The 26,424-nt window shown below is 44.0% G+C and overlaps 1 protein-coding gene across 1 annotated transcript in view; it reads left to right on the forward strand.

The window, feature by feature from the left end:
- Window positions 1-18,895, forward strand: part of LOC139264070 (ankyrin repeat domain-containing protein 33B-like) — a 46,733-nt gene extending 27,838 nt beyond the window's left edge. Inside the window, exons 2-4 of the mRNA XM_070880167.1 lie at window positions 3,377-3,506; window positions 12,993-13,133; window positions 18,060-18,895. Of these exons, the coding sequence (XP_070736268.1) occupies window positions 3,377-3,506; window positions 12,993-13,133; window positions 18,060-18,895 (1,107 nt within the window). The remainder of the gene's footprint in view (window positions 1-3,376; window positions 3,507-12,992; window positions 13,134-18,059) is intronic.
- Window positions 18,896-26,424: the final 7,529 nt, after the last annotated feature.

A 26,424-nucleotide genomic window follows, 5' to 3' on the forward strand; every position in this document is an offset into this window, starting at 1 on the left:
TGAATCTCGTCGTCAATGCCTGCTCTTGTTGATAGAAGACTCCCGAGGTATGGGAAGTGGTCCACGTTGTCCAGGGCTGTGCCGTGGATCTTAATGGATTATAACCATTATCTGAATGCTCGCATTAGATTACTGCCTTAGTGTTCACTTCATAGAGTCCTTTTTGTTAGTGGTAAATGATGCACGACTGCCAACCTGTAACATGTCCAATAATATAATCTTCTTGATGAACCATTACTGCACACTTTTGCCGCCACAATTTACAGTAAGGAATCCTGTGATTGCTGTATATAATGGGCTGTACTTTATTGAAAGAAAAATGGTCTGTTAAATAAATTAGTATGAAATAGATGACTGTTTTTAAACCCTATCCTACTAAAACCATGCTGTGCTATAACATCAGTATTGTGCAGCTAGGCCTGGTGTTTCCACCGATGGCGTAACCCGAAAGTTAGACCTGAAAACGCGCCCATTCTGCGGATGTCAAGTTACGCTCAAATTTCCTGCGAGTCTCATGAGAATATGCCCGAACATAAATCAACGTAAACAATCGGACCGAGCAAAGTGCCAAACTCACACCATATATGTTTATTCTTCAAGTATGAAAATTAAAGTTTCAACTCATTCAACCATCCTTCAGGCACAGCATGTTTAAGAACCTGCGATGTGACATTACTGAAGCCGTAAAAATACATTCAAAGGAACAAAAAATACAGAGCAGGTCTCAGTCAAGATAAATTAAAGGAAAAACGCTGAATTTCAAAAGAACACCAGATAAATGACTATTTTCTGTTGCGCCTGAAAAGCTGCCCAAAATTTGAAGAGAGCCTCTGAGCAAGAGCAATTGCAGGGAAGCTCTGTATCTTGGGGGCAGGGCCAGGTTGGGGGCAGAGATGCATTCAAGCGGAGGTATCAATAGACTATTATAAAAGATCGCTTGAATTGGATGTACTCTGAATCCTTTTTACACAAAAGGCATTGATTATAATACTCTGTCATTTTTGATCTGGCTAAACTCTACAAATTTTGAAGATAGAGGCTTCTGTCAACAGTCTCTCATTGTCTAAAAAAAAAACATTGTTTAGTTATGATTGGGCAGGGGAAGTTTACAGAAAATAATTGAAAACATTTCCAGGGAAACTTCCAACCACTTATAATTTACCAGCAGGAGGGATCTGTAGAGATCCAAACGTGACTGATACATGGCTAATAATCTTTTGAGTAAAGAACTTCAGTCACAGATTCTGAACGTGAGTGTTTGTTACAGACTTTGCTTGTGCAAAGTATTTACCGGAAGCTTTGATTTACTTCTGTTTTGTACAAAGGTGCACAGCCATGCAAAAACTGCAAGGCCAATGGGAATAGCCCAATCGGCATCATTAAAGCCACCATTTCTGATGAGCTTCTGTGGTCACAAGTACTGAGCAGATTGGATTTTAGATATTAAGGGAATCAAGGGATTTGGGGATAGTGCAGGCAAGTGGAATTGAGGTAGTAGATCAACCATGATCTCATTGAATAGCAGAGCAGGCTCGAGGGATCAAATGGCCTACTCCTGCTTCTATTTTGTGGGTTCAAGTCCCACTCCAGAGACTGGAGCACAAAAAATCCAGGCTGACACTCCAGTGCAATACATTGGGGAATGCTGCACTGTCGGAGGTGCCGTCTTTCGGATGAGACGTTCTCTCAGGAGGACGTAAAAGATCCCATGACACTATTTCGAAGAGCAGGGGAGTTCTCCCCGGTGTCCTGGCCAATATTTATTCCTCAATCAACATAACAAAAACAGATTATCTAGTCATCATAGGCAGTCCCTCGGATCGAGGATGATTTGCTTCCACATCAAAAAGTTCACAGGTGTTTCAATGAAGGACCTAATATTCCAGATCCCAAACTAAATCTTGAAGTGTGGAAGATGCGTGTGCATGGATTTTTTTAACTAGTGATGGCCGTTGCACACCAGCCATCACACAGGCTTGACAGACCTAGGTCTTGGTACAGTGGCAAGGATTAACCAAGACGACTGGAGACCAGCTCTGCTGCACGGACCTCATGCGCGCACATATTGCAGTGTGGGCTGGCCCGTAATGCCCCTGGGCCTTCGTCTCTTCTGAGCCCTGAGCTCGTGCATCATACAGAACACAAAAGTCCTATGTCTCGACATCTTTTGTTTGTCTAATTTCTCTCATTATCGCCTCTGGTCATTATCACATTGCTGTTTGTGGGAGCTTGCTTGTGTGCAAATTGGCTGCCATGTTTCCTACATTACAACAGTTACTACACTCCAAAAGTACTGCATTGGCTGTAAAGTGCTTTGAGACGTCCAGTGGTTATGAAAGGCGCTACATAAATCCAAGTCTTTTTTATTTTTTATGTTCTTATTGCTCATTTTTTAATCATGCTCAGCAAAATAGGGCCTTTCTTGAGAGTGAGAGGTCAGATAGTCATTTTAGGGTTTCCCAGTGACTCAGAGGCTAAACATGTTTTGTTTTGCACTGCATTATACAGAACACAAAGGTCCTATGTCTCGGCATCTTTTGTTTGTCTAATTTCTCTCATTATCGTCTCCTGTGTCTTGCACTGTCATCTTTTGTTTTCTCCCCTCTGCCTCTTTTTCCCTGGCTCCGTTCCTCTTCATTAGCTGTTCGTCTGCGACATCTCCCGCTTCCCACCAAAGGTCATCAACCTGAAACGTTTGACCCTACCCTTTCTCTCTCCACAGATGCTCGCTTGACCTGTTGAGCGTTTCCAGTATTTTTTTATCTGATATTGTTTCAGATTTCCAGCATCTGCAGTGTTTTCATTGATTTTCTTTTTGATCCAAGGTGCAATCCCTGGTCTGTTAGATGATCTAAGCCTGGGTAGTTGATCGTAGTGATAATGGGTGAGGCCGTACCCCAAGCACAGGTAAGGGGAGGAGGTGAGGAAATGGACAACATTGAAAACTAAATCAGTAGTTGAGCTCCAAGCTCTTCTGTTAACCTCGTTGTGCCAACGATATTTAGTCCACCTACTGCTGGGAATGACTTTGCTTGGAGAGCCAGTGACCTTTACAGTCTTATTCATGTTGGACCCCTTCACCTTCACTTGTCCGCAGTACTTTTGTGTGAACTGTCAACCATTTAAATATTGGCTGGAGACTGCTTAAATACTGACAAATGCTTCATTTCTACAATCAATCTTGTATTCTATTTCATTTTCCCCTTCTCCTTTCCTTCAGCTTCTCAGCTATTCCTATTTCTTTGACGCATTCTTTCTTTGTTGTACCTGCTCATCTATACGTCAGATTCTTGCACCTGTATGTTTTATTCACAACTTCTGATTTCTGCTAGACCAAACTCTCTCTCTAACACTGCTAGGTGGTTTCTGTTTCTAGACTGGGCTGATGGTTGCTTGTTACCAGGGGTTCATGGACATTGTCTTCATCTTGGCCCAGTGCCCTCACCTTGATGTCAACTCGCAGGACAAAGAGGGAAACACAGCTCTAATTATTGCAGCGCAAGCAGGTAAGAACTGGAATGTCTAATACATTTGTGAGTTCTAATACTTTCTGTCACAATGCTTCTGCCCTCCATTTTCAATTTATTTTCCACCTTGCTTCTCCCCTGCAGTTGAGGAGGGAGAATGCCTCTTAGCCTACTTCCAGACCTCTACCAGTGCAATGCCACATTTCAATTGACTGCTTCAGGAGTGCAAGAGAAGATTACGCCCCCCCCCCTTTTATTTTGTACTTGGTGACTCTCTCCACTCGCACACATCTAAAATGGCCACATTCAGTCCCACAATGCAACTGATCTGCTTGGCCTTGAGTGGCTCCAGTTCCTCCTTCTAAATGATCCGGTTGTTCAATTGTGATGACCTCTGATCGCAATTGAGATCATATCCTTTCTAATTAAAAAAACGGCACATCCAACAGTGCTGTGAGACAACCGCAGCTTAAGGCTGCTTCTGCTCTGACATTATTTTGGTTCACCAGTGTGAAAACACACTGAACATAAATGCAAATGCACAAATTAACGTGTGTTTACTTATGCTCCTAGCTTTGGGTCACTCTGCAGACCAACAAAGACAGCTCCTTGAGACATCCGGAAAAGTAAGATAGTAATTCAGCCGATCACTGCACAGTGACACTGCAGGCAGAGCGACAAAGAGAAATTTATCACTGACTTCAGCACTCAACAGGCAGAGTAATAGCCTTGACACAGAACCAAAAAATCTTTTAGTTAAAATCTTCAGGTTAAAATGATTAGTTGAAGCAGCAGTCAATGCACTGAAACCTGTTCAGTTCTCTTGTTTGATGTTATAGTCTTGTGATGATGGAGGTGGTTCGTGATCAATGATGCTTTATATCAGTTCAAATGTTTAATTCAAGCAAATGCCTTCGTTTATAATTAATGCCTAACAGACCGTGCTGCAGAAGAATGGAAGTAGCATGTTGGTGTACTGGAGGTGACCTGGTTATAATAAGCTGAGTATAGGAGAGGTAATTCCTCAGTGCTCACACACAGCCAGTACCAGTTTGCACTGTCTTGTGTCACAGGTCTACTTTGTTCATGCCTCAATTTCTGACTCCTGAAGAAAACATTCCTTAATGGCCTAAGTAGGCCAAGCTCACTGACCTACATTGGCTCCCCGTCCATCTCAATTTTAAAATTCTCATCCCTATGTTCAAATCCCTCCATGGCCTCACTCCTCCCTATCTCTGTAATCTCCTCCAGTCCCACAACCCTTCGAGAACTCTGTGTTCCTCCAACTCCGGCCTCTTGCACATCCCCCACTTCCTTCGACTCACCGTCGTCAGCCATGATTTCAGCCATCTAGGCCATAAACTCCTGTAATATCCTCCCTAAACCTCTTAGCCTCTCCACCTCTCTCCCCTCCATTAAGATGCTGCTTAAAGCCTACCTCTTTGACCAAGCATTTCACCACCTTTCCTAATATCACCTACTTTGGCTCGGTGTCAAGTTTTGTCTCTTTACATTCCTGTGAAGGGCCTTGGGATGTTTTACGACATTAAAGACGTTATCTAAATGCAAGTTATGATGGTAGTGCACATGAGGCATGCTACGTGCCTCACGTATGAGCAGATATGTGCAAACTGTGCCTACCAGAGCCTCCTATCCATAAATATAAATGGCAGCATTGAGGAACGTTATGATTCAATGTACAAATTTCCTTCATGTATAACTTTTTTTTAAGTATTGCTCACTAACCTTAAAAATGATGGGACTGTTTTTTGAGTTGATAACAGCTGCGATAAACCTGTCCTGTTTTTGCACAATTGCCCAATCAACACCATTTGTTCCAGTTTTTGTTGTAATGTTTGTTTTAAGAAGCTAAGTATACAAATTCTTCACACACAATGTTCTGAGGCTGTGGAATTCACTTCCCAGGTTAGTCAGAGAAAATAGTATGTTCCTCATGTGCAGCACCTACTGCCGCTAGATTTCGACAGCCTCACCCTCACAGCGGGCACCCTTCCTCAAAGCTGGCGTCCTTCCCTTCCGCTGCCTGACAAGGTTCTATTTTAATGTAAATTTCAATTTTCACCCAGCCTCTTTAAGCTCCTTGGGCCTTGCGTTGGCTTGAGTTGATTCCAGTGTATTGCATAGATCTCGGCATTTCCAACTTCCTTATAACTTTCAGGATTCTCATTTTATGTTTTAAAAAATGCCATCGATGCTAAGTGAGGTAAAATGTGATTGTGAGTTTGGACTTGAAGTGATTGTAGCATCCGTAAAGGCCATCTTTACAACCACTAGCAGATTTCTTTAAATGTCCTTAGGAAGTACAAACGCACACTCCGGTAAAAGACCCTTCCATTGTTTGTGATAATGCTCAGACAGGATTAGCTGAGATCTCAATTATTGACCTTTCTTAATGTGACCACTTCGAGAACTGAAGGTTAAAATTATTTTGTCTGAAGAAAGACTTACATTTATAGAGCACCTTTCATGACCTCAGTGCGTCCCAAAGTGCATTACAGTCAATGAAATACTTTTGAAGTGTAGTCACTGTTGTAATGTAGTGAAAAGCAATAGCTAATTTACCCACAGCAAGGCTGTAAACAGCAATGAGATAAATGACCAGATAATCTGCTTTAGGTCTTAGTTGAGGGATAAATATTAACCAGGACACCGGAGAGAACTCCCTTGCTCTTCGTTGAAATAGTGCAATGGGATTTTTTACATCCATCTGAGAGGGCAGGCAGGGTCTAGGTTTAACGACTCATCCGAAAGACGGCACCTCCGACAGTATCACACTCCCTCAGCACTGCACTGGATAATTTTGTCTGTGCCAAACAACCTCTGTTATGAGAAGGCTGCATTGCTAATTCGCTTCAGGGGAAGAAAAATTAGGGCAGCTTCTCCCAGCTAAAGTATGCACTGTGGGAATGAAGTATGGAAACAAAGCAATCCCCACACAGCTTCATATTTATGTGAGGATGGAGGCAAAATCCGAGGCACCTGCATGCACACACATACACACATAGAGTTTGTACGGTGACAGTCGCCAATCTGGCTTCCTTGCGAGACTGGAGGGGACACCTTGGGAGAAATTCAGCAATCCCAGCAGGAATCTGAGCTCAATGGGAGTGCGAGTCAGAAAATCTTTGCTGGGATCACTTAATTTATCCTATGATCTATGTTAAAATAATTGCCAAGTGCCCTTTGGAGACACCTCGTTGACCAATAGTATGGCATTCCGATTGTCAGTGTCATTTTCTAGCAATGTGATTGACCAATGGCAATCATATGACTGTTCTACGCGTATCACTTGCTAGCATCTTGGTAAAGGTTAGAAGTCTACCTTTTGCTTCTGTTATACAGATATATATTAGAGGCCGTTAACTGTAAACTGAAGGAACATGACGGTGACATTGTAAAACACAGATATCGGTTAATAGGAGCCTGACAACAAACAACAAAGCAGTAATTCAATCTGGCAGTTGTGCTGAGATTGGAAACTGAAGAAGCAAAGCTCAGGTGGTTTATGTTCATCAGCAGTACCCTGAGACTGATTTATGGTCTTAATCTTCACCGCTGGGCGTCTGTTAGTGTTTCTAAAATACACAAAGCAGTTTTTCAAGGGGTGCCTGAAAAATGTCAGCTTGGTGCATTTGAGGGCTGATTGAGCCAAGGGAATTAAGCATATGCACAGGAGTCGGCTATTCAGCCTGTTCCGCCATTCGGCCTGTTCCGCCAATCAATTCGATCATGACTGATCTGTATCTCAACTTCATTTATCCATCTTGGTTCCATGGCCCTTAATACCCTTACCTAACAAACATGTATCAAGGTTAGTTTTGAAATTTTCAATTGACCCCCAGCCTCAACAGCTTTCTGGGGGAGAGAGTTCCAGATTTCCACTACCATTTATGTGACAAAGCACTTCCTGACAACACTCCTGAACGGCATTGCTCTAATTTTAAGGTTATGACCCCTTGTCCTGGACCCCCCCCGCAACCAGAGAAGATAATTTATTTGTAGCTATCCTATCAACTCCTATAATCATCTTAAACACCTCAATTAGATCACCCCATAATCTTCTATACTCAAGGGAATACAGTATATACCTTTCCTGAGGTGCCATGCCCAAAACTGAATGCAATACTCAAAACTGAATGCAATACTCCAGATGAGATCTAACCAGAGCTCTGTACAGCTGCCGCATAACTTCCACCACTTTGGACTGGAGAAGTCCAAGGAATGGGGCAGAGATGGTCGTTGAGCTACAGCAGCATGGGGATCAAGAGGGAGTGCTGAAAGTGAACAGGGAGCAAGAGGGAATGGGCCAGAGAGTCTGTGTGAACAGGGAGTGAGTGTGAACAAGGAGTGAGTGGGCCAGAGAGTGAGTGTGAACAGGGAGTGTGATTGTGAGCAGGGAGTGAGTGTGAACAGGGAATGCGTGTGAGCAGGGAGTGAGTGTGAACAGAGGGTGTGTGTGAGCAGAGAGTGAGTATGAGCAGAGAGTGAGTGTGAGCAGAGAGTGAGTATGGACAGGGAGTGAGTGTGAGCAGGGAGTGAGTATGGACAGGGAGTGAGGGAGTGAGTGTGAACAGGGAGGGAGTGTGAACAAGGAGTGAGTGGGCCAGAGAGTAAGTGTGAACAGAGAGTGAGTGTGAACAGGGAGTGAGTGTGCGGGCAGTGAGTGTGAACAGAGAGTGAGTATGAACAGGAAGTGAGTGTGAACAGGGAGTGAGTGTAAACAAGGAGTGAGTGTGATGGCAGTGAGTGTGAACAAGGAGTGAGTGTGAACAAGGAGTGAGTGAGCAAAGAGTGAGTGTGAACAGGGAGGGAGTGAACAGGGAGTGAATGCGGTGAGGAGATTGACTAATACAGAAAATCTCTTGCAATTGCACTGATACTAAACGGGATTTATGATGCAAATGCACTTTTGTTCTGTCACGGAAAATACAACTCAAGGCCCCAGAACATTGTTATAGTACTGCTCACTCTCACCTCTGACCCCCGGTGATCCGCTCACTCTCACTTCTTCCCTGGGGATCTGTGCTCCATCACTTCTTTTCCTGGGGATCCGCTCATTCTCACTTCATCCCCCGGGGATGTGCTCACTCTCATTTTGTTCCCTGCGGATCTGTGCACCATCACTTCTTCACCCAGGGATCTGCTCACTCTCACTTCTTCCCCCAGGATCTGCTCACTCTCACTTCATTCCCTGGGGATCTGCTCACTCTCCCAACTTTCTGTGGGGATCAATCTGGTAGCCCTCTATGTTGTTTCTATGAAAACAGAACCCACAAGGACCAGCTCTGTAATCCCTGGGAGGGAGGGAATAGAATGGCACTCCCGGGGATAGAAACCAGTCAACTGCTGTAGGACAGAAAGTGATGACACCGCCATGCTGAATTGCAGGATTAACATTATCCTTCAATCCAATGTCATCACTCTTCTCTCGTTCATCAATCGTGCTGCTGGTGCTAACGGCACAATTGTCAACTTCACATCCCTTCCCTGTTCCTACTGGCAGTTTACAGTAAACCATATTATGGGAAGGACGGTGAATTTTTGTACAGTACAGCAGCTAACCTGTGAGGTTCTAGGTCACGCAGCACTGCGTTGAATAAAAGCAGCAAAAAAGCTTTCCACTGAAACCAAAGTATTTATCATTTGATAACCTCTTGCCCGTTACTTACATAGAGGCAGTGGTCCAGTCTTTCAGGACCATAACAACATCTACCCTCCTATAACCGGTTTTGTACATTGTAATGTATGACCAAGATGCAACATTCTTTCTACAATAACCCCTCCACCCACCCATAGGTATCATAGAATGATACAGTGAAGTAGGAGACCATTCGGCTGATCGTGCCTGTGCCGGCCCTTTGAAAGAGCTAACCAATTCGTCCCACTTACCCGCTCTTTCCCCATAGCCCTGCAAATTTTTCCTTTTCAGGTATGTGTCCAATTCCTTTTTAAAGTAACTATTGAATCTGCTCCCATCACGCTGTCAGGCAGTGCATTCCAGATCATAACAACTCGTTACGTAAAAATCAGAAACCCTGGTTCTTTTGCCAATTCTCTTAAAATGTATCTATTGCTCTGTATGTAGATTTACCAATCGAGAAAGGATTTACGTAGATTTACAAGAAAGGGTATAAAAGATAAACAGCATAAAATTGAAAAAAGACACATGTTTCTACTTGAACTGTGAAACACATGCCTGGAGCCTTAATTGATTTCCACAATATGATGATGGAACATCCAGTACAGCACATGTCTCACTAGAAGAGAGAAAAGTCTGGGCTCTCAAGAACACTTTGATATTGTGGGAAATGTGGGGTCATCAGGAAGGGGTACAGGTGCAGAATTTAATAGGATAGGTTCACCCAGCAAGATAGATTATAGGAAATTGAAACAAATTTGTGATAGGCCAGTGGGTTGTAGTCCAAACAATTGGACCAGGCACAAGAGTAAGTAAGCCACCATTAACAGCAAATAGGCTTCACAATGTCAACACAATCATAGAAACATAGAAATTAGGTGCAGGAGTAGGCCATTCGGTCCTTCGAGCCTGCACTGCCATTCAATAAGATCATGGCTGATCATTCAACCTCAGTAACCCTTTCCTGCTTTCTCTCCATGCCTCTTGATCCCTTTGGCCGTAAGGGCCATATCTAACTCCCTTTTGAATATATCTAACGAACTGGCCTCAACAACTTTCTGCGGTAGAGAATTCCACAGGTTAACCACTCTCTGAGTGAAGAAGTTTCTCCTCATCTCGGTCCTAAGTGGCTTACCCCTTATTCTTAAGACTGTGACCCCTGGTTCTGGAACTCCCCAGCAACGGGAACATTCTTCCTGCTCTAACCTGTCCAATCCCGTCAGAATTTTATATGTTTCTATGAGATCCCCTCTCATTCTTATAAACTCCAGTGGATACAACCGCAGTTGATCCAGTCTCTCCTCATATGTCAGTCCGGCAGAATGCACTGGACATTGCGTCGGTTTTGCCAAGGTGAAGTTACGGCCACGTTTCCGCACAAACTCATTAGCAAAAGCCCAAATGTGACATTACCCATGGATCAGCTCAATCAAACAGTGTAATCGATCGTAATCAATTTGTGACTGGAACAGACCATCTGCCAGCATCACAGGGGAGTGGGATTGCCAAGAAATTAGCCATTCTTCAACTGACTGATGCAGTGCTCTTGGTCTTACTTTTTAATTGGCTTCAAGTGATTGCTGCTCACTGTTGTCTTCAATTAACTAATTACTGCAGCAGAGCAGGACACACCTGTGTGGCTTCAATTGCCGTCTTGGAACAGGTCCTCGAGGTACCAAAAGGCAGCTCAATTGATTCAATTTTTACCAATTTGAATTGAATTTAAAGTAATTGCCGTAGGAGAAACAGACCTGGGTCAGGCTTCAATTGACTGCTGGTCACTGCAGGTCAGGTGATTGACGCTGGATTCATGTGACCACTGGTGCCTGAGCACCCAAGAACCGGGGCACAATGTGATGAACCCCTCCGAATGGGCGCAGTCGGCAGAAACTCGCCATGACAACCTGGGGGTGTGGCCAACTTTGTGGGCGGGGACTGCTTCGAGTGAGTGGACTTTTGAACTAGCGTAAAAGATTGCGAATACTCCAGCATAATGTGGTCATGGACGCAACTCACTTATGCTTAAAGTTCCACGATCTTCAGCGCTATTTCAATCGATTCTGCCCAGATCACAATGATATCTGGGTGGAAATCATATGGAAACTGCAGGTCCCTCAGTTTAGAGATCTGATTATAGGGACACAATTTCTCAAATACTGCTCCAACTGAGTGCTGCTTCTTGTCAGGAATGTCCGATTGGGCAACCAACACATTGAGGAAATGCTTGGATCGGTTCAGGATTTGGGATTCACATCTGCCAGTCCCAGAAGCTTTCCCTTCTGTGGTTGGGACCTTATTCAGCATCTTACAGGAATACATCATTAGGCCCTCGAATGTTCACTCACCCTGTTGCTAACCGGACATCTACAGGACATTGACCCCACCCGCCCCTCATGGATGACATGTGTGTGAAAGTCACAGCAAAAACTACAGGAATCTGGCCCAGAACAGAACATGTAAGAGGCATTCTTCATCTCATGCTGGGGCAGGGTTAACGATTATCAGTGTGCTAAGAGAGGAATTTGGCAAGCAGTCTAAGTGACTGCAAGAACAATACTTGTATCTTCTGTGGAGAAATGCCAATGAAAGTAAAACTCAATAATATGCCTCACCCACGAGCATCAGAAGGACTGCATCAGCGTGAGTTTCTTTGTTTCCATTCACCACATCCGCCATCCTTGTGGTTTTTCTGAATGAGACTGCTAACTTAATGTAAATTTAATATAGAATATGGACATCTTTGTGCTCTGGACCTGTACCCATTAGGAACGGGGGAGGGATTTTTTCCTATTTTTTGTCGATGTTGGTTATAAAGCTGTAAGATTGTAAAGCTGATTTTCCCCATTTTATACTCATGTTGTTTTTCAATCACTAGAAAATGAAGGAAAATATACTCCTTAAATTGAGCTTGTCCAAACTTAACTGCAGACATCTCTTGCTGTCATAGTCTCAGGTGGATGTAAAAGATTCCATGGCACTATTTTGAAGAAGAGCAGGGGGAGTTCAACCCAGTGTCCTGGCCAATATTTATCCCGCAACCAACTGACAAAAAACAGTTTATCTGGCTATTATCACATTGCTGTTCTTGGGACCATGCTGTGTGAAAAGTGGCTGCCATGTTTCCTATAGTACCACAGTGATGACACTTCAAAAAGTACTTCATTGGCTGTGAAGCGCTTTCGGACATCCTGAGGTCGGGAAAGGTGCTAGATAAACACAATTTCTTTCTTTCATGCAGTTAATAAGAACATAAGAAATAGGAGCAGGAGTAGGCCATTTGGCCCCTCGAGCCTGCTTCGCCACTTAATAAGATCATGGCTGATCTGATCATGGACTCAGTTCCACTTCCCTGCCTGCTCCCCATAACCCTTTATTCCCTTATCGCACAAAAATCTGTCCATCTCCACCTTAAATATATTCAATGACCCAGCCTCCAAAGCTTTCTGGGGCAGAGAATTCCATAGATTTACAACTCTCTAAGAGAAGAAATTCCTCCTCATCTCAGTTTTGAATGGGTGACCCCTTCTTCTGAGACTATGTCCCCTAGTTCTAGATTTCCCTATGAGAGGAAATATCCTCTCTGCATCTACCTTGTCGAGCCCCCTCATTATCTTATGTTTCAATAAGATCACCTCTCATTCTTCTGAACTCCAATGAGGTCAGTGTTAGGGAAGGAATATCCCTCCCATCCCATCAAACTTAGATCCCAGAAGCAAAAGAGCTCTTTTGTAACCCCCTTAATACTTTGCCTTTGCTGCAGCATTTGCCTGTGTAGACTAAGACCCACTTCACTGCATGTGGTTGCTGTTCATGAGTTTCTATGTGATTTGCAGACTCTAAATACCATTGCACCTTACTTTTTGCAGGACATATTACGATCACAAACTACTTGCTGAACTATTTTCCCGGAATTGACATCGAGAGGAGGAGCGCCCACGGGTTCACTGCACTGATGAAAGCAGGAATGCAGGGAAGAACAGATTGTGTCAGAGCCCTGATGTTGGCGGGTAGGTACTGATGATGTCATTGACGATGGTGGTTGGCGTCTCGCCCCTGTTCTCAATACAATCCCCAGTAAAGATGGCAGGACAAGTCGATCAGGCTGTTTAAAAAAGCATACGGATTCCTAGGTTTATAAATAGACTACAAAAGCAAGGAAGTTATGCTAAACCTTTATAAATCACTGGTGTACTGTGTCCAATTCTGGGCACCACACTTTTGGAAGGATGTCAAGGCCTTGAAGAGGGTGCAGAGGAGATTTACTCAAATGGTACCAGTGATGAGGGACTTTAGTTTAATGTGGAGAAACTAGAGAAGGTGGGATTGTTCTCCTTACAGCAGAGAATGTTAAGGGGAGATTTAATAGAGGTGTTCAAAATTATGAAAGGTTTTAATGGCGTACATAGGGAGAAACTGTTTCCACTGGTGGGAGGCTCGGTAACCAGAAGACACAAATTTAAGATTATTGGCAAATGAACCAAAGGGGAGATGAGAATTTTTTTTTTACGCAGTGATTTATGATCTGGAATACACTTCCTGAAAGGGCGGTGGAAACAGATTCAGTAGTAACTTGCAAAAGGGAATTGGATATATACTTGAAAAGGAAAAGTTTGCAGGGGTATGGGGAAAGAGTAGGGGAGTGGAACTAATTTCAAAGAGCCGGCAGAGGCACAATGAGATGAATTGCTTCCTTCAGTGCTCTATGATTCTAATCCCAGGCAGTGGCAGATGCCAAATGATCCTCTGCAGCATTGTAGCATGGATGAGGCCTGTAAAGTTGTGAGCTGACAGTGGCAATGAATGAGTTACAGGTCGTAAAGCTCCAAGTAGAACAGCTCCCTCTGGCGTGTTTCTCGAAACTTCAATCTCATTTCAACTTTGGTTCACAGAAAGGGCGTTCATTGGTGTCAATTTTGAATGAACAATCGAATCAGCTTGCGGTTTGACGCGCCAAGAAGGCAAAGCAGCTTTGAAATTCTGGTGTATGGCGATGCACAGTAATTTCACCTGCGGGGGGCACTTCTCACTTGGGTGCTATGTCAGAGTGGGTATCAATTATTTTCCCCCTTTTTTAAATTCATCCATGAGATGTGAACGTTGCTAGCGAGGCCAGCATTTATTGCCCATCTCTAATTGCCCTTGAGAAGGTGGTGGTGAGGCGCCTTCTTGAACCGCTTGCAGTCCGTGTGGTGAAGGTACTCCCACAATGCTGTTAGGTAAAGAGTTGCAGGATTTTGACCTAGCGATGATGAAGAAACGGTGATATATTTCCAAGTCAGGATGTTGTGTGGCGTGTAGGGGAACTTGCAGGTGATGGTGTTCCCATGCGCTTGCTGCTCTTGCTCTTCTAGGTGGCAGAGGACGCGGGTTTTGGAGGTGCTGTCGAAGAGGCAGATGCACGATGACTGTATAATGGTTATAAAATTATATAATCTTGCAGCATAGAAAGAGACCGTTCGGCCCATCGATGTAATATGAGTTTGGGCAGCTCAGTGGCACAGTTAGGAATGGAATTTTGGTTGTGTCCCAACTTATGGTGGTCAGACAATAACCTGAATTGATGCTCGGGTTCACACTTAGTGGCAGCAAAGAAGTACTGTATGAAGCTGTCTCCACCAAGCAGTAATACTGCCTTTTCTCACAGTACACGGAGGGATATTTGAAAGAGACTAACCCATAGATTTCTGTGCAAGGCTTATTCACTCATTACCTGATTTACAGATCGAGAACCTAAACTTTGCCTCCTCTTAAACAAGCAAGTTTGTTTAGTTTACACGACTGATTTTGTTTGGAAGCAGTGTCCTTAGTTTAGAGAAGTCCTGTTGATTTTTCAGCATCCTCCATTGCCTTCTGCTGGAATGAGGATCATTGGGTGCGATCTGAACAGAATACTTTGAGTGTAGTAGTAGTAGGCTGCACTGTAGTGTTGTAGAGTATAGGTCAATAGTAATAGAACTCAGACATTTCCCACTACAGATTCAGCACCTGCATTGACACCCAGCTCACCGAATTTGGCTGGACCTGGGTACGAATTGGATGGGCCGCAGCCCACCCATGACTAAGCCTCTGGGGCAATCAGCTCTGAGTGGATGAACATTCACAGTACACAACTGTCCCCAGCTCTGTAATCTCCTCCAACCCTACAACTCTCTAAGAAATCTACCTTTTCCCAGCTCTGGTCTCTTGCACATCCTAGATTTCTATCGTCCCACCATTGACGGCTGTGCCTTCAGTTGCCTAAACCTAGGCCCCAAGACCTGGAACTCCCTCCCTAGGTTACAATCTATATTAACGACTTGGAAGAAGGGACAAGTGTAACATAACCAAGTTTTCTGATGATACAAAGAATGGGAGGAAAAGCAATGTGTACAGGCTAAGTGAGTGGGCAAAAATTTGGCAGATGGAGTATAATGTTGGAAAGTGTGAGGTCATGCATTTGGGCAGAAAAAAATTAAAGAGCAAGTTATTATTTAAATGGAGAAAGATTGCAAAGTGCTGCAGTACAGCGGGACCCGGGGTACTTGTGCATGAAACACAAAAGGTTAGTATGCAGGTACAGCAAGTGATCAGGAAGGCCAATGGAATCTTGGCCTTTATTCCAAAGGGGATGGAGTATAAAAGCAGGGAAGTCTTGCTACAGTTGTACAGGGTATTGGTGAGGCCACACCTGCGTGCAGTTTTGGTTTCCATATTTACGAAAGGATATCCTTGCTTTGGAGGCAATTCAGAGAAGGTTCACAAGGTTGATTCGAAGATGAGGGGGCTGAATTATGAGGAAAGGTTGAGCAGGTTGGGCCTCTACTCATTGGAATTCAGAAGAATGAGAGGTGATCTTATCGAAACGTTTAAGATTATGGGGGCTTGACAGGGTGGATGCAGAGAGGATGTTTCCACTGATAGGGGAGACTAGAACTAGAGGGCATAATCTTAGAATAAGGGGCCACCCATTTAAAACTGAGATGAGGAGACATTTCTTTTCTCAGAGGGTTGTGGATCTGTGGAATTTGCTGCCTCAGGGCACTGTGGAAGCTGGGACATTGAATAAATTTAAGACAGAAATAGACTGTTTCTTAAATGATAAGGGAGTAAGGGGTTATGGAGAGCGGGCAGGTATGTGGACCTGAGTCCATGATCAGATCAGCCATGATCGTATTAAATGGCGGAGCAGGTTCGAGGGGCTGTTTGGCCTATTCCTGTTCCTATTTCTTATGTTCTTATGTAAACCTCTCTGTCTCTCCCTCCTCCTTTAAGATGTTCTGTAAAACCTTCCCTTTTCGCCAAAATTTTGGTCACCTGTCCTAATGTCTCATTCTGCTGTTACTGCTGCTGTTAATCACATCAAGGACTGAACCATATTTATTCTGACAGTTGATGTTTGTTTCTGCTGATGTTAATAATCCCTATAACTGGGCTGGAGTTTAATATTCTGGATAAATGGCATTGTAAAAATGAAAGTTGTTGTTAATTGGGACCAAACATTCTCAGTGAAGGTTGGTCTGCGAAATGGAACGTGCCACACTGATGAATGGGCTAAACTTCTGAGGCTAAACTTGAGGGAAACCCGCGCATCTGACCTGGCAGTATTTGATCACGTAAATTAAATGTTATGTTACCTGATGTACACAAAAAAAACTGACCCACAAAAAGTAGCTAAAGAAAAGGCTTGCACTTCTATAGTGCCTTTACAGCGTCAGGTTTTCCAAAGCACTTTACAGCCAATGAAGTACTTTGGGAGTGTAGTTACTGTTGTAATGTAGGAAACACAGCAGCCAATTTGGGCACAGCAAGGTTCCACAAATAGCTAAAGATAATGATCAGATAATTGTACTTGGGTACTTCTGCATGAAACACAAAAGGATAGTATGCAGGTACAGCAAGTGATCAGGAAGGCCAATGGTATCTTGGTCTTTATTCCAAAGGGGATGGAGTATAAAAGCAAGGAAGTCTTGCTACAACTATATAGGGTATTGGTGAGGCCACACCCGGAATACTGCGTGCAGTTTTGGTTTCCATATTTACGAAAGGATATACTTGCTTTGGAGGTAGTTCAGAGAAGGTTCACTAGGTTGATTCCGCGGATGAGAGGGTTGACTTATGAGGAAAGGTTGAGTGAGTTGGGCCTCTACTCATTGGAGTTCAGAAGAATGAGAGGTGATCTTATCGAAACGTATAAGGTTATGAGGGGGCTTGACTAGGTGGATGCAGAGAGGATGTTTCCACTGATTTGGAGACTAGAACTAGAGGGAACGATCTTGGAATAAGCGGCCACCCATTTAAAACAGAAATGAGAAGAAATTTCTTCTCTCAGAGGGTTGTAAATCTGTGGAATTCGTTGCCTCAGAGAGCTATGGAAGCTGGGATATTGAATAAATTTAAGACAGAAATAGACAATTTCTTAAATGATAAGGGGATAAGGGGTTATGGGAACCGGGCGGGGAAGTGGAGCGGAGTCCATGTCAGATCAGCCATGATCTTATTGAATGGCAGAACAGGCTCAAAGGGCGGTATGCCTACTCCTGTTCCTATTTCTTATGTTGTTATAATTTGTTTTTAATTATGTCGGTTGAGTCAGGATACTAGGAGATCTCCCATGCTCTTCTTCAAAATAGTGCCATGGGATCTTCTATGGCCACCTGAGCGGGCAGACAGGGCTTCGGTTTACTTAATGTCTCATCTTAAAGATGACACCTCCACCAATGCAGCACTCCTGCATCAGCCTCGATTATGTGCTCAAATCTCTGAAGTGCGACTTGAACCCGCAATCTTCTGACTCTGGTGAGAACGCTATCTCTGAGCCAAGGATGACACCTAATTCTGGAAAATAATTAATTTCAGCTGGTCCTCCTTCATTGGTTCAGACTCTATTTTAGGTAATGGTGTACGATTCTGAAAGAAGGAGAAATATCTTACATTCATATATATTTTCTCTCTAGGTGCAGATATTAATGCCACGGATCCAGCGAGGGGTTTTACCCCACAACAATGGGCAAAGTTTACAGGGCGGTATGAAACCATCTTTCTTATGCACAAACTCCTGGCCAGGCCCTGTCCAGTCCAATTCAGTGACCGATACAAGCCAGAGTGGCCAAAATTGAAAGAACTCGTAGCCAAAGCCAACGAACCCAAGAACTGTTGGGAAAAAATCTGTGAGACTATCAGGTCAACCTTGACCATCAACTTTCCCCATGATCCAGAAGAAGATGGGCCGCTTGACCACATGGTCAGGATGACCACCTCCATGTCCAGCCCTTTTGTTGCGACTGGATGCAGGACAATCTTTCCGAGCAGCCCCCCATGTGTGGGCAAGAGGAGGTTCATGGTACAGGAGATCCTGAGACAGCAGGAGCCTCGGGAAGTGAAAACTCCGGACAAGGATTATGTTAAATACCAAAAATTATTTCAGAACTCTGAGCTAGTCGTGGCCCCCAAAAGGAAGGAAAGGAGAGCCAGCCTGCAGCCGAAGAGCTCTCCTTCCACGCAGGTGACAGTCGCTTCCTCCAGGAGGGGCAGTCTGATGCCCTTGGGCTTGCTGAGGTGGAGCAGCGTGCAGCCTGGGGTCATGGTGCCCAAGGTGCGTGTGGTCAAGGCGCCCACTCCGACCTACAACCCCGAGAGTGTGCGCCGAAAGAGCAGTGAGAAGGGCAGCAACTTCTTGGAACTACCCAAGTGGAGGTACAAGGAGCTGAAAGAGGAGAGAAAGAAAGCGGAGGAAGAAGAGAAAATAAGAGCTCAAGAAGCAGAGAAAAGTAGCTTTCAAAACAGAAAATAAAATAAAAACTACAAAGAAATCGGAATCTTGCACTTCTGATCGATTCCATTGATCAATAGGAAGAATGATTAACTGAAAGGAGCGGTCTATGAGTTGTGTAGGGGCCTGTCCTACAGTTGGAGCACACAGAATATCAGCGATAAACAGTTGAATGTAATGGATAATTCATGCTATGCTATGGGGAGTATGATTTTAGTGACACAGGATATGGTTAGCTGTTTCCCATTTACTTATGTTCTGAAATCTTCAGCTCAATGAATGCAATCTGCCCTTGTGTAAATAATGTCTAGAGACAAAATCAATGATGCCTCTATTATAACCAATGTTAAAACTGTGCTTAGCACGTAATTCTGAAAATTGTCAAAGACATTTTATTTATTTTTAATACACCATGCGGACAATTTGGGCTTCTGTTTAATAAGCGGAGTGTCACAGCATCAGTGAATGCTTTCTGCAGGTTTGCCTGCATTGATCGAGCACTGACCTCATATACCTCAAGCACCCAATGTACTGATCAGCATGGCCATCACATTCTGCACTTTTAACAGCTATAATTGGTCGATAGGACTGAGAGGTCTGGTACGTCAACAATTCAATTGTGTCGATTAAATTAAATTGTGAGATGCTCCAGTGCTGCAATCACATTGGATAACCCACTACAGATCTGATCGATTAATACTCCAAAATACTTTGGAATCTGGTTTTATTGATATTCGTACTGGCGCAAACGAGTATTTGCCCCAGGGCAGTGAATTTGTTTTGATGGTGACTGTACTGGGCAGAACAGCCATGGCCACAGCACGTTTGAAGGACATGATGGTGAGCTCGGCCGTCACTTGATGGACAATGTCGAGAAGTTCTCTTTGTTTCTGAAGTTGGCAGAAAATGATTAGACAGCTGTAAGAAAACCAGCTACAAGTGGCAGAATAAAACAATTCATCTCCCTTGCATTTATATTTAAAGAGAACAATTCATGATATGGATACATCTATGTTGGGTGGGGAAGGGGGGGGATTAAGGGAAGACATCTACCTCTTCGATCAAGCTTTTGGTCACCTGCCCTAGTGTCTCCTGCTGCAAGTTGTTGTTGAAGCTGAATTCTACATTTACTGATGCTCACTGCAGTCATTCTGCTTGGTTCACACAACAAAGGCAACCTTGGAAGAATTCGGAGCACATGCTTGACCTTTGCCCTCCCCGGGCAGAGGTTACACCTGCACCGTAGAAACAGAGGCCCACTGAGGAGTGGAAGTTTTACATGTATCATTTTCAGTGAAGTCAGTTGTCTTTTGGACAGAGCAGTATTGACCTATTTCAGTCTTGACCTTTTATTTTTTTTTTTGAAAGGGATGTAACTAAAAGGATGTTTAAAGGGCCCATTATTAGTCTACGGCTTATTCGAGACACCTGGCTCAGTTTTGAAACACCTCAGGCAGTTTTCAACAGCTACATGTCTTTATGACATCTTGCAGGATGCTGCAAGGCAAGTTTGCATCGTGGACTCTTTCCAAGAGAGGACAGGGCCCTTTAACAGATTATACAAGGAAAATGTGAGGGCAAGTGACAAGACAGCTCTTTAGATGACTGGTATGTCCAGCTTAGTGCATCAAAAGTCCTGTTTACCCAGGCTGCTAACCACAAGGCAGAATCAGATGTCACTTCTGTAAGTGTCTGTCTAGTTTGTGATGTTAAAATGCACAGAACACCATTGCCGATCTGTGCTTGGCGATGTATTGTGGGCCCACAGATCTGTCTACATGCCAGAATCGGTTTTCATTAATATGGGAGCCACAGAGGTTGTACAATGCCAGCACTAGATCAGATCACCCAAGGGTTTGCACCGAGAAGGTGCCAGCTTGCAATCTATGGAGCAGGGAGTCACTTCCTTGTCTGTATGATTGGGACAGGAAACATTGCATGACTAGGCTCATATAGTTAGCATTATCAGTGGGATTATATTAATTATATTCCAGGGAGGAATCCACTTGGTGCTGTTGATGTGCTTCTAGTTGATTTAGACAAGAGATTTAGCAAAAGTAGCCAGTTCGAGGTCAAAAAAGGCCCATGTCTATAAACTGATTGTAATGTGAAGTTGAGATGTTACAAATATTGACTACCCCAAGCTACCATTTTGTCATTGCCTATCTAGTTTGTGAAGTTAAAACACATAGGTCATCACGGTTACTCTGTACTTGGCTATGCATTGTATGTACTGTGGATCCATGTCAGAAGCTAACCCAAGTGTACACAGGTGAGAAACTGTTTTAAGGGTTTGATAGAGTCCAACTCAAAAACCCAAGGGAAAGTGCTTAAAGCACATTGCAGCTTAAATGTGGTAGTCAATATTTGTTTTAATATACCCTTGGGCTGCAATCAATGAAACTAAAGGCGGCTTTTTTTTTTAGCCCTACTATTGATTGCCCACCCATGATAATGGTCTTCATCCCATGTCCAGCTCTATCGCATGTCTCCTCTGCAATCTTACTGGAGCCCTCCCCCTCAAGAAATAGCCACAAACCATGATCTAAAAGGCACACAATGGGGTGATATTGGCTGCAATATTCACCCAACCAAAGAAGTTTCAGTACTTGTGAATCATTTGCTTTGGATACACTTACTGGAAAAGCATCATCCCAGAAGAGAACCTTGGCACGTGTCCTCCATTTTATTGGTGGCAGTCAACTCTGACTGAGGCCTACGGCCCACCGAGCACTGTTCTCAGTCAAGGGATGTAGCATGTTTTAGGCCTAGGATGGAATACATTTAATAATATAAGGCAGGGCACTCAGGGATGAGGCAGTCCACACCAGCTATGGCACATAGGATGCCATTGCACAGGATTCTGGTGTTTTTACTGCTAGTTCGCCAATTAGCAATAATTTAAAAAAAATGGTTTCACCCTTTTCCCCCTGGTGATGTTTTTATATTAGAGGGGGAGGAGTTAAAATGTAATAATGGTTCTACACTGTGTCAGATTAATATATTTATATGCAATTTTTTTAATGTGCAATACCACGCTATTTTTACAAAACTGCTGCATAATACTACTTGGGTCGTTTGAAAATAATTTTATGGACTTGCAGAATTGACGTGGGAACTGTCACTTTGAATCTTATCAAGGTTGATCCTTGCTGAAAAAAATACTAAATATGACTAATTATATGTACTTGCAAAAATGCATCAAATATTGAATGTCATAAATGAAAAGGTTGAAACTCACACTATAATTGATTTGAAAACTATGTTTTTGCAAGAAAAAAATAAACCTGGCTGAAAATGCAGACCACTCATTTTGCTAATGTGAGATTTTCTTTTTCAGCACATTCAGGGTCCCAGTGGATTTCATTTGCAACACATCAGGTATATAAGGGCCAGCAATTTGCGTCAGCTAGTTTTACAGAACATCTGACAATTAATTTCAGTCTACTGTCTCAGCCATGTGATTGCACAAGCTCAACTGTGTATCCACTTCTTATCTCTACTCAAGGATTATCTCTTTTTGACCAAAGGCAGAGTAATCTGGAATGGTTTGTTCTACAGGACTTTGTATTGATTAAATAAGAAACAAATTAAGCACGAGGTATAATAAGAGAAAATGCTGGAAATACTCAGCAGGTTAGGCAGCATCTGTGGAGAAAGAAACAGAGTTAACATTTCAGGTCAATGACCTTTCGTCAGAACTGGAAGAAGTTAGAGATAAGGCAGCTTTTAAGCAAGTATGGAGGGGAGGAAAGAATGGAGAATGGAAGAGATTCCTTACAGGAAGCAGGGTGGAAGGAAGTGCAATCAAGTTAGCGGTGCGCTTATTGTAGATATTGGTCGACAGCCTATCTCCAGAAAATTGAGATAGAAAAGGTGAGGGAAGAGTCAAGAGATGGACCACATGAAGGCGAGCGAGGGGTGGAAATTGGAAGCAAAATTCATGAAGTTTTCCAGTTTGGGGCGAGAGCAGGAAACAGCACTGTTTAAACATAGTCATCAATGTACTGGAAAAACAGGGGAGGAGATCAGAGTGGGACTGGAACAATGGATGTTCCACATATCCCATGAAAAGGCAGGTATGGGTTCTCATTTGGAGACGTGAGTGGAGGCAAAGGATAAATTGTTCAAAGAAAGAACAACAACTTGTATTTATATAGCTCCTTTTAATGTAGGAAAACAACCCAAGGCGCTTCACGGGACAAAAACATTTTTTGACTCCGAGCCAAATAAGAAGAAATTACGGCAGATGACCAAAAGCTTGATCAAAGAAGTAGGTTTTAAGGAGTGTCTTAGAGGAAAGAGAGGTTTAGGAAGTGAGTTTCAGAGCTTGGGGCCTAGGCAGCTGAAGACACGGCCACTGATGGTTGAGCAATTATAATAATGGATGTTCAAGAGGGCAGAATTTGACGAGTGCCGATATCTTTGGGTGGGGAGGGGGGGATTTGTAAAGAAGGATGATAATTTTTAAATCAAGGTGTTGCTTAACCGGGAGCCAATGTAAGTTAGCGAGCACAGGGGTGATGGGTGAACGGGATTTGTTGCGAATAGAACATGGGCTGCCGAGTTTTAGACGACCTCAAGTTTACGTAGGATAGAATGTGGGAGGCCAGCCACGAGTGCGTTGGTATAGTCAAGTCTATAGTAACAAAGGCATGGATGAGGGTTTCAGCAGCAAATGAGCTGAGGCAGGGATGGAGACGGGCAATGTTATAGAGGTGGAAATAGGCGGTTTTAGAAATGTGGCTGGCAGCTCATTTCAGGGTCAAATACGACACACCTAGGTTGCGAACAGTCTGGTTCAGCCTCAGACAGATGCTAGGGAGAGGGATGGATTCAGTGGCTAGGGAACGTAGTTTGTCGTGGGGACTAAAGACAATGGCTTAGGTTTTCCCAATATTTAATTGGAGAAAATTTCTGCTCATCCAATACTGGATGTTGCTCAAGCAATCTGACAATTTAGAGACCGTGGAGGGGCCGAGAGAAATAGTGGTGAGGTGGAGCTGGGTGTCAGCAGCTTACACGTGGAAAGTGACAGTGTTTTCAGATGTCGGCTAGGGGCAGCATGTAAATAAGAAATAGGAGGGGATCAAAGATAGATCCTTGGAGGACACCAGAAGTAACGATGTGGGAGTGGGAAGAGAAGCCATTGCAGGAGATTTTCTGGCTACGATTAGATAGATAAGAATGGAATCAGGGCGAGTGCTGTCCCACCCAGTTGGATGATGTTGGAGAAGGATAGAGTGGTCAACCACATCAAAGGCTGCAGACAGTTTCAACAAATTCAGCCAGCTGGAGGAGTGTGGTGGATGGGGACTGGTTGAGCCTCCATTCAAAAAGAAGCGGTGGTCCCGCAGGCCATCCTGATGGGGGTTGCTGCTGTAGATGGACTGTATGTCCATGGTGAAAATGTATAAGGTATGTAGCAAGTAAGATTCAGATAATTCGGTGAATAGTGTGTGGCCATTTATCAGCTAGTTCCTAAAAACTGAGACGGTGGCAAGAGAATCATACGGCACAGGAGGTGGCCATTCGGCCCATCGTGCCTCTTTGAAAGAGCTATCCAATTAATCCCACTCCCCTGCTCTTTCCCCATTTTTCCTTTTCATGTAAATATTCAATCTCCTTTTGAAAGTTACTAGTGAATCTGCTTCCACCACACTTTCAATAGGCGGGACTTTCATTGTTAAACCTCTGAAGAAGACATTTTGATGCTAATGTTTTGAGCCCTTACTCTTTTCTGATGCACACAATCTCTTACTAAACTATATTTTGATGACCATTCGTTCGTAGTTTCAGAAAACACTGAAATGACTGTGAAAGCCTCTTTTGTCACTATTGTAAAAACGTATTCTTGTTACCCTTACTCTCAAGCAAACATAGAAACAGGAGAAGGCCATTCAGGCACTTGAACCTATTAGAAAAGCCAGGCCCCCGGGCTGGGAATCGAACCTGTGGTGTAAGCGCCAAATCCTAACCACCAAAATACGCTGCAGGTGGGCCTCTTGTTGCCCACTGTGCCATAACCTTGGCCAAACGAGGGAGGTGCTGCCAGGCATCTACTGTTGCCACTTCAGGACCAGTTGCTACGGGAGTCTGTTAAAGAGGCTGAAGTGGCACCTTCGTTCTTCCTTTATGGAAGTGGCTGTCAGCTGCTCAATGTCTTCTCATAACACATGGTTGAGATCGCTACTCAAAATAAGGAGAATTTTTTTTATACATGGAAAATTGCCCATCATAGAACTGCAGAGTCAACATACAGCACTTAGAAAATGTAAACTGAAAATTAGTAAATAAACACAGCTGCTTGACTACTTACAACATCTCTGCATTGGTCCTGTAGAAACTTATTCTGTTGAGTGCATTACATTAAGTCATTTTCATTTAGTCGGTTTGCAGTCTGTATGCACAAAACTCACTCACACAGCAGATAATTGGGTCTAATTGTTACCTTCACAGATGTGATCCCACTCCCAGGCTGACCTACACTGTTCCAATGAAGCTCAAGGAACAGCACCTCATCTTTTGATGAGGCATTTTACAACCTTCAGGTCTCAACACTGAGTTTGACAATTCTAGATGATTTACTTGGACAGCAGGTGCTGGTAATGATCCTGCTGTAACCAATTACAGCTCCTCTGGACTTCTCTTTTGTTTCTGTTGTCCCATTACCACCCCCTTTTGCTTTGCATCATCATCACTTTTGTCATTAATCAGTCCTGTCCTCTTTCTTCTCCTTGCTTTTTCCATGGCTCTGTACTTGCTTCTAAATGTTACATTTCTAACTAACTTCTGCCAGTTCTGATGAAAGGTCATCGACCTGAAACATCAGCTCTGCTTCTCTCTTCACATAATCTGCCCGTTTCCAGCTCTTCCTGTTTTTATTTAAATGTGATTGTTCCTTTTAAAGTCTCAGGGCTTTAAAGGCTTAGGGGCCGGAATTGTCCTCAGCTGCAAAGTGGGGAGGGTACTTCAATTTATCCGGAAATTTACCGCCCGGCGGGAGTCAGAGGAAAGAGCTCTTTAACTGTGACACTGCCTCCCAGTGCTTTGGGGCATTGTTTGAGACGGTGTAGGGGAGGGAGGGGGAGCAGTGATGACTTCAACGCAATGCAGACCTGCCACGTCGCGCTGATGCGTCGCAACATCCCTCCCCTTGCCTACGTGGAGCCCACTGGGCCACCAGGGAGGGGTTCAGCCGGGCTAGCTGCCCGGCACCCAAGAGGGGGTCCCAGGCTGCCTGATGGCAGCTCGGCTGAACCAGCGGCCACCATTGTCGGGCCGACTCAAGAGTCGTCCGACAATTACTGACAGCTTACCACTGCGTGAAGTTGTAGGGGGCACTGACTGGCGGTGTCTGCGCCCCTATGGGGCAATTTCCCCCACGGGGCGCTAAGGGGCTGGTGCTCCAGGCGAGGCAGAAACACTGGGCGCAGCAGAAACCCATTGCTGCCACCCCTGGCCCATGGGCAATTGCAGATGTGTCGGCCCTACCGCCTGCCCCATGGCGGAAAGGCGGTAACGGGCCTTAAAGAAGGGGGCAATTTCCC

This window comes from Pristiophorus japonicus, chromosome 5 (genome assembly GCF_044704955.1).
Source record: "Pristiophorus japonicus isolate sPriJap1 chromosome 5, sPriJap1.hap1, whole genome shotgun sequence".
Taxonomy (NCBI): Eukaryota; Metazoa; Chordata; class Chondrichthyes; family Pristiophoridae; genus Pristiophorus; species Pristiophorus japonicus.